The sequence below is a fragment of the Ranitomeya variabilis genome, chromosome 4, assembly GCF_051348905.1.
Source record: "Ranitomeya variabilis isolate aRanVar5 chromosome 4, aRanVar5.hap1, whole genome shotgun sequence".
Classification (NCBI taxonomy): domain Eukaryota; kingdom Metazoa; phylum Chordata; class Amphibia; order Anura; family Dendrobatidae; genus Ranitomeya; species Ranitomeya variabilis.
In genome coordinates, this window is record NC_135235.1 from 106,235,371 (window position 1) to 106,247,706 (window position 12,336).

The window sequence follows — 12,336 nt, forward strand, 5'->3', positions numbered from 1 at the left end:
GAGACCCCGCTGAGAATCGTACGTCGTAGCAGATCGTTTGAAACTTTATTTCGTCGTCAAGTGTCCCGCTGTGGCGGCATGATCGCAGCGTGTAACAAAGGTGTGCACGATATTCCCAATGTCCCGTATGACTTCTACATCGCAACTACGTCATGAAATTATCGCTCCAGCGCCGTGCATTGCAAAGTGTGACCGCAGTCTACGACGCTGGAGCGATAATCAAGCGACGCTGCAACGTCACGGATCGTGCCGTCGGAGCGATCAAAGTGCCACTGTGTGACAGTACCCCAAGTGTTGTATTCATTAGATGTGTGTATATGTGCATGTAGAGTGAGTGTGTTAGCATAGTCACCTGCCGCTGCGCTCTCTGGTGTCCAGCGCTGTTCTTCTCGGATCATCAGTGATGCCACCACAATTCTGACTAGCTGGCTCGCTTTATGTGCTATACATGAGCCAGAAGTCGATTTGAAAATTAAAGCCTATGAGCCTCACTGTGACGTTCCATAGGTTTACCTTGTAAAAATCGACTTCTGGGTCACACAGAGCGCAGCGTGACCCGGCCAGTCAGCAGCTGTGACGTCGCACAGAAGGAAAGAAGAGGAGCGCTGGACCCCGGAGAGAGCAGCGGTAGGAGAGTATATTAATACACTGATTTTATAAACTTAGCAAGCTTGCTCTTTGAAAAAAAACCTAACAGAAGGAATGAGCATCAATCCCATGCTGTCCTGTCTGCGTACACTTATGTTTCATCCCATGCCCAGGAGCCGTGGTATGGTCATACACAGCCATTACACAGGAGGGGCACATTTCTAAGATTATCCCAGCACAGGAACATTATTTTTTTTTTATTTATATTTTTAAACACATCCAATTGAGAAACATTTGTATTTTAAGATCTATTGATTGTATTTTGTTCATGAGACAAACCCTGTAAGAACTCTCACAAAACTGCTATTTGGCCATGAAAAAAAAAAATACACATGAAAAATGTATTATAAACTGCAATTGAAGATATGCCTATGTCTTACTTATCATAAATAGGCAAATATCTAATTAAAGTTGCATGAAAAGTAAAAATGAGTGTCAGCACAAACTGCTCAAATAAAGTAAATGTGATCTGTGCACCAAGGGTATACCCAAGGTTTAGTGCATCTTCCCACCTACCTGTTTTCCACCCATCTCTGCCCACCTCTGGCGTTACCAGAGGAAACGGAGGATGGATGAAAAAAAAGTTTGTGGGAAGGAGCACAGAGCTGTTCCCCACACCAAGAGTACAACAAACATGTGCTTGGTTTGAAGAGTCACTTTGTGCCGAGATTCCCTTTAACATACCACATATATTACATTACTCATCATCAACTAAAATATTGGCAACACATCCAGTCTTTACCCCCCAGAATCTCTCACACAACAATCTAAATATAAAGTGATCGTATTCTTTGAAAACACATCACATGCAGAAATGTCAAAGGAAAACAAAAATGGTACTAAAACCATGAAGCAGAAACACACACAAATGAAAGCATCCCCCCAGTCATGCAGGGCCAATGATACGGAATGTTAGACACTGACAAAGAGGATGGACTCTACGAATGGAAGGAATGGAAAGAAACATAAGAGAAAATGCCATGCACAGAAAGACAGATGTCTAGGAATATGACTTCTAACAATGCAAAATGCAAATTATATTTAACGCTCATGGTTAAAAAGTGTGAGCCACAAAGAAAGAAAGAAAAAAAGACATCTAAGGAAGAAAAGAAAAAAATGCTACACTTAACTGACATGTAACATTGTTTAAATGTGTCGTGTAGCAACTTCAAAAAAACTGGGAAGTCATATTTCAAAACAATGGTGCTCTGTCTGGTCTGTACCTTTTCTATTGCCATATATGAGTCGTTCTTCAGATGGAGAGTCCAGAAAAAAAGGAAGTGAACGATGGAGAAAGAGGTGAGTGAGACAAATAAAAAAAAATAAAGATATTTTACTTGGCAGCAGCAAGAATGAATGAGGGTGGACTGGCAAAAAAAGAAGAAGAAAAAAGGAATAGAGAAAAGCTGCAACTCTGGGACTCTATAATGGTGGCAATAAATGTATAGATATTGAACTTGGTGCTGGGCACGAGTGTTTTACATGTTGTTAACCCCTTATTGGCCACAGAGCCATCAACGTGCTGTTATGTGTGTTGCAGTTGGGTTAAGTGAAAAATACGCAAGAAAAGGACAGATCTCTAGATGCTGTAAGGTTAAGAATTTAAACATGCCATCAGCAGCACAAGATTTCGGATCACGGGATAATATTTCCAAAAAAAAAAAAAAAAAAAGACCGACACCAAACGTCGCTCTATAAAACATCTGACAGCCTGCGTCACTTGCCTGCCACTGTAATATGGAAAGTAGAAGATAAACTGTGTAAAAAATATAGAGGGGGCATGGGAAATGAAAAAGTTCAGGTGTGATAACAAAACGATGACTATCCTAGAAATGCAAATACTTATTACATAGGTTATCACAGGAAATGCAGGTAACCGTACAATGATTATGGAGCAGAGAAATGTGGTTGCACAAAAGAATGGGATAAGCATAATACATCAGCGCAGCAAGTCAAGCAGGCATTTGTGGTTTACAATATTTCACTAAAAAAGTGTGAATGTGTGATAGACAGAAGGTGCACGGAGCTGTGTACTTCATTGGCGGCAATGGTTTGCAAAATAAATTAAAAAAAAAAAAAAGAATTCCAGTGAAAGATAACTCTTTACAACTCATCAGAAATACTGCGAGCTCATTCCACTCTTTAGCCAGAGATTACTGAGGGCACATAGGTTTATACTGTGATCCGAAGTTTAGACAGATGTTAAGATAGTTACATTAGCCAATAAACAGGAATAGAATAATTGGTCACATTCTTCATAGGGAAAAAAAGACCCAAATACAGATGGCATAAACGATAGGATTTCAAAACAAACAACAACTTTACAGTCAAAGATTTTTTTTATCTTTTGAATTATACAATTAGGTAATTCAAACATTAAAAAGAGGAATAAATAAAAAAAAAAAAAAAAAAAGATAGATTTAACAAATTAGATTTTATGGCTATCTAGACTTCGTTCAAATGTGAAAACCAAAAGACTCCTTAGTAGAGATGAGCGAATTTGATCGGGTCCCTGTTTATTCGGCAAGCTATAGCACTTACCGAATAAGCTCCAGCGGGAACCCGGACACATGGAGCGCGCCGGCTGGTCAGCTGTTCGGCTCCGCAGCTGCATGTGTCACTGTCAAAACACAGCCTGTGTGTTGGGCTCTCCATGTATGTGTTATGACTGTCACACAGCCGCGACACGTGCAGCTGCTGAGCCGAACAGCTGATCAGCCGGGGCGCTCCATGTATCTGGGTTCCTGCTGTAGCTTATTCGGTAAGTGCTATAGCTTGCCGAATAAGCAGGGACCCGATCAAATTCGCTCTACTCCTTAGTAACAGTGGAGAAATCATCTTTATTTCATTGCAGATTGAGCAGCAATAACTTATCAAGAGATACTTTATCGGGAACCAGTCATGCCAACATGCAGTCTGATCTGTGGGGAAACAAGTTACAGCTGAGCAGACTCATGTAAAGCTTTGTGGGAAACGATGAAGCAGATCATGAAATTAAATCCTTGCTAAGTTTCTGAGTAAGAGTCCAGTGGGCGGTTCTATGCTGTGATTGACAGCGTCCTCTGAATGCACATTCAAATAGGGGGAAACTGTCAATCAAGCAATAGGACCACCCACAGACTCCTAAGCAGTGGAGGAGAATGGATCGAAATGCATAACATACTGAATCTCTTTCCACAAAATTGCACATAAATGTCCTTAGCTCCTCCTGCTCTAAAACTGTGTAGATCAAACTACATATTCAACATAAGAGGTTACCTTTGAAGGGAGGGAACAACTCCACTTTTGAAGTTTCTGGCCTTACAGTGCATGCTAATCCATGCGTCAGCGGTGGACAAATACATTTAGATTTTAGAAGCCGCGTAGATCATTCTTGAAGAGACAGTTTTAGTGATTTTTTTTCCCTCTTAGCAATGATGCAAGAAAGGACTTGAGTGAGCATCAATAAAAAAAAATAATCCAACAGCCATTTCTAGATGTACTGGCTGCGAGGCACCTGACAGAATACAACACATAGCACTTCCATGTTGTAGCCATTTTTCCCATGAACGGAATCAACACATCCAAAGGAAAGTGTTTCACCTCTACAGCACGGCCAGAAGCGACAATTGCAGAAGACGTTTTAGTTTATGAAATCGGACAAAAGCAGGTTTTTAACTGATCATTCTTATTTTATCTACATTAGAAAAGAAAAATCAGTAGTAATAGACATAACTTAGAGCTTTTGGTTTTATTAATCACCACTAGAACGTCTTGAATTTATTGTTTAGAAGCATAAAAGTTTTAAATCAAATAACTATGTGAATATCCAAAGTATGTGAATACTACAAACACAAATGAAAGGTCATTTTGTCATAAAGAATACACCCAGGGAGTAGCAAGAGCTGGGAAATGTAAAACAGAACCATAAGATGTACCACAAAGTACTGACGAGTGGCTCTCCGACCTCTGGGACCCCCACCCAAGAAGGTGCTAAAGCCAACGTGGTACTCTATCGGCCCAATGTCACTCCTCAATAGATGCTGCAACATCACACAAGTAAAGCACCTGCACAGAGTCAGAAGGCACGGAGCAGGAAGAAGTGCTTGCGCGTTTATTAAGAATGCAACCACTTTAAAAAAACAAAACAAAGAAAAAAAAACACCAAGCCTAGAAATAAGACATTTGCCCATACTGATCATCAGCCTGCAGGATTTTTTACATTTCCTAACAATTTTGTGGTAATCCTATGGAAAACATAGGCATTACAATTCGTCAATGACGAGAAACTGAGGCATTCACATCTTTATATACAGGGCAGAGGGGGGAGGCTCCTGCTGCAGTCCGTTGTATTACAGCCAAACAAGCCAGTGTGAAGAAAAAAGGGGAAAGGCAAGATCTCATTTCCAGGAACATACAGAGAAGAGAACTATATATGACTTATTAATGTTCCTTTAAAGAATACTTCATGACGGATACAGCTATTAACCTAGAAATATAGGGTTAACATGCAGGTTACTAGCGTTAGGAACGTGCCCGGTAGCCATTATTCCTTCAGCGAGGTGCCAGCTTTCAGTCATGCAGGCACGGATACAGTCACTGCTCTCAGCACTGTCTAGCGCAGCAGCACAGAAATGGCTGTCAGTCAACAGTTTTTCTAGTAGTGTAGATTTCATGTGAATGTCATATGTGAGCAGAACGCCTGTGTGACTGAAAGCTGGCAACTCCAGGGAGGAATACATTTCTGCCGGGTGCCACACTTTCAATACAGTATCTGGCACTTTTCTAATGCTATTAGCCTGCAGATAAACCCTATATCAGCAGGTTAATGGGACTGTCAGCACAAAATTCCTGTTCAAACCAAGTACAGGCGCTCGGCGCTTCACGGCGAGGTCAATCATGTATATACACCTTCTCACCTGCTTGGTTTCCATCCATCTCCGCCATTCTCTGTCAAAGGAAAGGAGGGGGGAGGGTGGAAATAGAAGGAACATAAGCAAGGAGGAAGGCGGGAAGCACCGATGGTCGGGACCTCGTTTGGTCATTCTGTATTGAGGTCACCTTAATAGCATTATCTGACCTGACAGGCTCCCTTTAATTCCAATGATCACAATTCCAGCCAATGAGTAAGCCATGCCTATCCACAAAAAAAAAAGATGGGGACACTAGTTCTTAACTCCAATCAGGAACAAGAAACACTTGCCAATGAAGGACCAATGAGTTCAATGATATAAGTGACAACCTAGAGAACTTCAGAAAATTCCCAAATTTGTCCAGAGCTAGATTCAACCTGTTAGACACAAGCGCCTTCCACTTCACTCTCACAACGTAATCAACAGTGGACAGATCAGGCGGAGAACAGACAAGGGGGTGGGGGGGGGGTAATTATCTCTCTAATTTATGGACAGGGGCTTTCCCATCATTCCCATGAAAATTCTCAGCTCACACACTCCCAATGTGGAGATATTCTCAAGTAACTAAATGACACATTAAACTTTGGAAATCACTTAAAATGGTGAATTTATGGGGAACAGTAACCTTTCACATTCCTAGATTGAAAAAAAAACAACAAAAAGGTTCAAGAAAATCAAAACAATTTTTATTTGCACTGAAACCTAAGCTCCAGGAAAACCCCAACTACACAGTATTACCATAAAAATGCTAAGTGTAATGATCAATAAAATAATTTATGATGTTGCCCTTTGCTTCATGGTTACAGATTTCTAAGGCGTTGACTTGCACACATGCACCCACTGCCTCTATAAAAAGAATTAGCAACTAGGAATATTACAAAGCTCCTACCGTCAAATTGGTCTTCTCCTTCAGTCATTAACTCATCATCTGAGCAAATACTCAAGACATTTACAAGCATCTCGGTTACTGTGTAAAGAGAAAAAAAATGCAATTGGACAAAACAGTAAAAATGTAATAATTCAAACATTTTAAAAAATGTATACAAAAATCACATGCAATTAGTCAGACGATCATCACAGATCACTATGTAATAAAAGCAGTTTGCAGGACTGTTTGCTACATGAAACTTTGCTTACTGTATTTTTCTGACCATAAGACGCACTTTTTTCCTCCAAATTTGGGAGGAAAGTGTGGGTGCGTCTTATGGTAAGGATATAGCATGTGGGGAGGGGGGCAGCAGCGAGTGGGATCGCACTGTTATCCCACTTCAGGAGGCAGAAAAATGTCCCGCTGCCCAGAATCAGCACTGGGGAATCCATGTGGTCCCGATGATTAAGTGCAGTGAATATTCATTAGCTGCTTCCCCGCCCACCTATCAGCTGAGCAGTGAGCCAGGAGCAGCAAATGAATACTCCTTCAAAGGGACACACATGGTTTCCCCAGTGCTGGATTCCTGCAGCAGCTGGGGAGATCTGTGTGTCTGGGGGAGGAGGAGGCAGCAGCAGCAGGGGCCAGGGGAGAGGAGATCGCTGTGTACCTGCCTGGGCTGGACGCTGAGTGCTGTGCACAAGGAGGACCTGTGTGATGTCAGGAGTGGGCGGGCTGGAGCATCACATGGCAGCTCAGAGCCCTCCCTCTTGTTGACATCATCACAGGTCCTTCAGACTCCTCACTAGAATCTGCAGGCTTCCTCTTATAACCTGTGCTGTGGAAAGGCAACAAGAGGGAGGGCTCTGTGTGTGCAGTCATGGGATGCTTTTACCTCACCACAGTGTGGCTGGCTGCCACAATTAAGAGGTTAGTCTTTACAAAACACAATAAAGCACTCTGCCACTCCTTTGGTGAACTATAACTCCCAGCACGTCACAGGATCTGCAGGACATGCTGGGAGTTATAGTTCTCCCATGGGATTTTAAAGCCGCACTCCAGTGTTATTTTGCAGTGCTGGAGTGGTACTTTCAATATAAGCCCTGTGCCCCCATTCTTATACTCACCCTCCAGCATCTTCATATAGTACTTCACAGACACCAAACTGGTCCCGCAGCTTCCAACATAATAACATACTATTATATATAATAACACCACATATAATAGTATGTTATTTATGTTATTAAATATTTTACCACATTTTTTTGCTTCAAATATTTTTTTCCCTATTTTCCACCTCTAAAACCTGGGAGCGCCTTATAGTCCGGTGCGTCTTATAGTCCGAAAAATACGGTATTTTATATTAAAATACAAATTGAATAGTATAAGGAAAGGAAAGCCGTCATCCGATTCCTGCTGCCAGAACATGGGCGTGAATCAAACACTGGCTGCGATATTACAGCCTTGGGTGCCGCATTCAGACAAGCCGCAGCGTTTCAGAGAAAGCACTGCCTGTTCTCTATGCATCTCAGATTACCGGTCTGAGGCAGGTCCCCAATGGATTCTCCCTGCCTCGCTCCTTCAGACGGTTCATGCTCTCCCTTATGTGTGTGTATAGGGAGATGATGCAAAGGTGCCTGTCTCTGATTAGCTCATTTAAGGGTGCTTTCACACTAGCGTCGTACGACGCACGTCGCAATGCGTCGTTTTGGAGAAAAAACGCATCCTGCAAAATTGCCCACAGGATGCATTTTTTCTCCATACACTTGCATTAGCGACGCATTGCGACGGATTGCCACACGTTGCATCCGTCGTGCGTCGTGTTGTGGCGGACCGTCGGCACAATAAAAAGTTACATGTAACGTTTTTTCGTGCATCGTGTCTGCCATTTCTGACCGCGCATGCGCGGCACGAACTCCGCCCCCTCCTCCCCGGACCTTACAATGGGGCAGCGGTTGCGTTGTAAAACTGCATCCGCTGCCCCCGTAGTTTTTTTTTCCACAGTATGCGTCGGTACATAACATTGCGACGTGCGTCGTACGACGCTAGTGTGAAAGTAGCCTACGACACATAATCCAAGGCTAGCACAGGTAGTAGGCTCCAAGTAGGTTTTCTCTAAAACACCGCAGTCTGTGTACGCGGATAGGTGGATTTTCACTTGCAAAACAGTTAAAAAAACTTCACACACAAGCCCAACAAGCAATAGAAAAAAAAAAAAAAAAAAATAGCAGCATTCCTATGCAATGTGGAAAAGGAAATTTGCTATACAGATGCTCTCCTGACAGCTCATATTGGCGAATACTCTTTCACTGCATTTTGTTGCGCACATTATCCCTAAAAAGGTATAAACAAAACTCAACACAATGTCAGTATCGATAGTAGCACACCGCGTAATGACACTCTGATTTGGTTACATTCAGTTATGAATGTATTCATGAGATTCCTAAAGAAATAAACACAAGGAAAATAATTCTGTCTTCAGAAATAAGAAACTATATATACTCATGTATAAGCCAAGTTTTTCAGCACATGTTTTTGAGCTGAAAAATCCGGTGAGGGGGTTGGGGGTCGGCGGATGCCAGGAGCCGGCGCACACATCATACTACCTGCGCGCCCTGGGTGCTGGCACTGCATCTCGTTCCGACCGCCGGTGCCTGCCTGCAGCTCTTCCTGTGCTCAGCGGTCACGTGGTACCACTCAAGGTGATGAATACGGACGCGTCTCCACTCCCATAGGGCCAGAACGAGATGCAGTGCCAGCACCCAGGGCGCGCAGGTAGGTGACTATGAGGTCTTTTTTTATTTTTTCAATAGGAAACATGCACACAGGGATAGGGAATAAAGAGGCATGCATACAGGGACGGAACTGAGAGGCATTCATACCAGGACAGGGATGAGGGGACAATACATACCTGGCTTATACTCGAGTCAATAAGCTTACCCAGTTTTCCATGGCAAAAGTAGGTGCCTCGGCTTATACTCGGGTCAGCTTATACTCGAGTATATACGGTATATGTAGAAAGACATAAATCCATGGGCCACATTCATTCTTACACTGTGTCAAAGGTTGTTATAAGTTTATCCCAAATTTTTTCTCTCTCTCTCTGATGTTTTGGGTTGCCATTAGGATTTAAACAGAGAAAACACTGAAGTTTGACAATAAATGGCTTCACTCAAACACTGACCATGAGTGGAGTACAAGTTTTGGTGTTATCATTCATATTCTCTAAAAAAAAGTCCAAGAAAGCAAGGAGACTAAAGCTATGTGCACACGTTGTGGATTTTGTTGCGGATCCGGAGAGTTTTTTCCGTGCGGATTTGCACCAAATCCGCAAATAGAGCTCAGGCAATGATAATCAATAGGAATCCAGAATTGGCGTGCACATGCTGAGTAAAATTCTGCACGTATTCTCAGCGTTTTATTTTCCGCAGCATGTCAATTCTTTTTGCGGATCTGCAGCGTTTCTATATCCATTGACTACCACTGTCAGTCAAATCCACAGGTGTAAAAAGGTCATGTGGCTTCTGAGCTACCGGTTGGGGACCCCTGCCCTATATAGAGTGGATCCCTTGTGCCTCTATTGAAAACTATCCAGGTAAAAGGACATATTGCAATTACATGGGTTGCTATCAAAATGAAATAATATGAACATGCAGAAGGCCATGAAGGTAAAGGAAGATTTGCAAGTCATAGTATCTGCCTGTATTAAGTAGATGGTGAGGACATAAAGCAGATAATAGGCAATCAGAGATAAAGATGAATTGAAATATTTATATCTGTTATATATAGGTGGATTGGTTGACACTTTTCACCCACAATGTTGTGGTTATTTAAAATGCAGAAATAAGTGCTATACCTTTTTCACCGACAAATGGCAAAGACCAAGTGAAGACATCCATGAAGTTCGGCAGCCAGTACGGGTGTGGGGAGCAGTTGAACTGTCGGATATTCATCACATTATTTTCATATTTTAATACAGCAGCTATAATGCGAGTGGGGAAAATCATTAAAGACAATCATTGTTATAGCTTGTTTTTAGGTTAATTATTCAATTTTATACTTTTATCATTCGACAAGGAATAAGCAGTAGACAGTTTTAATAGGGGTTATCCACTACCTGGACAACAACATTTTAAATAAAGCAACCACACTTATAAAATAAAAACAACATACTCACCTCCCGTGTATTGGTGCCGTTCTAGCGATGTTGTTGCTGGGGCTCACATGACATGGTTATAATACATGGGGATTGCAACAAATCAACGGTCAAGGCTGATGCACTCACACAACTTCAATTTGTCCGAGGTTTGGACGAAAGATCGAGTGCACAGCAGTAAAATAGCAGCCGCTGATTGGCTGCAGAGCTAAAGTAACGTCACTGTCACATGAGGCCCGGCGCCAACATGGCTGGAACTGCGTCAGCACGGGAGGACAGATTATGCTCTGATTTTATATTTCATAAAAAGGGACCCACTTTATTTAAAAAGAGGAGTTACCCAGGTATTGGGCAACAGCTTTAAAAAAAAAAATATGCAACTAGATCCATCATGCTGGATGCGGGTGAAAGCTAGAACCGTTATTGGCACTAATGATATTAATCATTTTTTATAACTTGCTAAGTGAGTGGAAAAGTGAATACTCAATACAGAAAAACATAAGCATACCTTTATTGTTATAGACATCTAAGTAGTTAGGAGCTGAAAATATCGTTATTAAAGAAGGAAACCCCGTTGTTTGACTTTTTCTGTACATTCGATAACTGCAGTGACAAAAATAAAAAATATGAGATCAAGCAAAAACTGAAACCATATCAGTAAAAAAAACAAGCTAACACTCCACAGTCTTACCCAGCATCTTGTGCTTCATGCGCCCGGATAATTGACAGCAGATTGTTAGTCAGCAAAAACTCACAAACAGCTGGGTAACTGAAATAAGAATATTAATAATTTATTGATATTCAGTCCACATTATGAAGCCCCTAAACCTTCTTTTTCAAACAATTTTTTATTAACGTTTTGAACCCCACCCCTAAACATTCTAAAAAGGTAACATACCTATAGAAGTAAGAGCATCCTCTGACCGTGTTATGACTGAAGTGTTCTTGCGACTTCTCGTTACCAAAATCTTCAGAAGGGTCCGACCACAACAAGTCACACATGGGGCCAAACGCTGGAGGTTCCTTGAACCTGTCTAACTACAACCAGATTAGAGGGCATGCGCGTTACAATACTGCGGCATTAGAGTTAACAAGTCAGCAAATAGGTTTTTATTGCACAGGCAAACAATCTATTACATACAGGGCTTGGGGTAAATAAAGGCCAAAAGCAGGACAGATTGTATGTGGTTGAGACGTTTTATCAGTCACCCAGACTTTCTTCAGGATTGTGATAGAGAAAGGTCGTCTATTTTGTCAACCAAAATGCTGTTTACCACTAGAAACCAAAACACAGTTTACGATTAGATTAGCCAAACCTGTGTGACTGGAAAGAAGAAGTTGGAAAACAACTCCTCAAGAAGGTTCTCTGCTGCTTTAATATCCATGTCCTAGCATAAAGTAAAAAATAACACACTGGCGTAGAGGTGTGTGCGTGCGTGCGTGCGTGCGTGGTGTCAGACACCCATCGGTCACCAGCAAGCAGGTCCACCACTGGCCACATGTAAAACAGCGCACAGAGCAGCATCACTTCATCATTGAGTTTAGTGGCTGCTCCTGGATATTGCTCCATTAAGCATAATTAAAAAAAAATTTATATGCAGCCCTAAGTGCTCATCCCACAAAAAAAAAAACCCCGGACAGCTGCACCTACAAAAAAGGGCGTAACTTTACAAATAGTTGTTATTGTTTTGTTTTTTTTCATGCAAATGTAGTTTAAAAGGTTTTCTGGGATTTCCATTACCATTAGATTCCATTAGGTAAAAATAACTTCT

General features: G+C 41.8%; 1 protein-coding gene across 15 annotated transcripts in view; it reads right to left on the reverse strand.

Annotated features, from left to right (window-relative positions):
• PPP3CB (protein phosphatase 3 catalytic subunit beta) overlaps window positions 1-12,336 on the reverse strand; it is a 79,021-nt gene that overhangs the window by 27,427 nt on the left and 39,258 nt on the right. For 12 of the 15 annotated variants that reach the window (XM_077259059.1, XM_077259058.1, XM_077259057.1 and 9 more), the window contains exons 6-10: window positions 11,463-11,602; window positions 11,256-11,333; window positions 11,073-11,167; window positions 10,265-10,390; window positions 6,430-6,507 (exon numbers count right to left, since the gene is read on the reverse strand). In XM_077259059.1, coding sequence (XP_077115174.1) covers window positions 6,430-6,507; window positions 10,265-10,390; window positions 11,073-11,167; window positions 11,256-11,333; window positions 11,463-11,602 — 517 coding nt within the window. Of the gene's footprint in view, window positions 1-1,871; window positions 1,899-6,429; window positions 6,508-10,264; window positions 10,391-11,072; window positions 11,168-11,255; window positions 11,334-11,462; window positions 11,603-12,336 lie in introns of all 15 variants that reach the window. The other 3 variants (XM_077259056.1, XM_077259052.1, XM_077259055.1) reach the window with 1 other exon arrangement.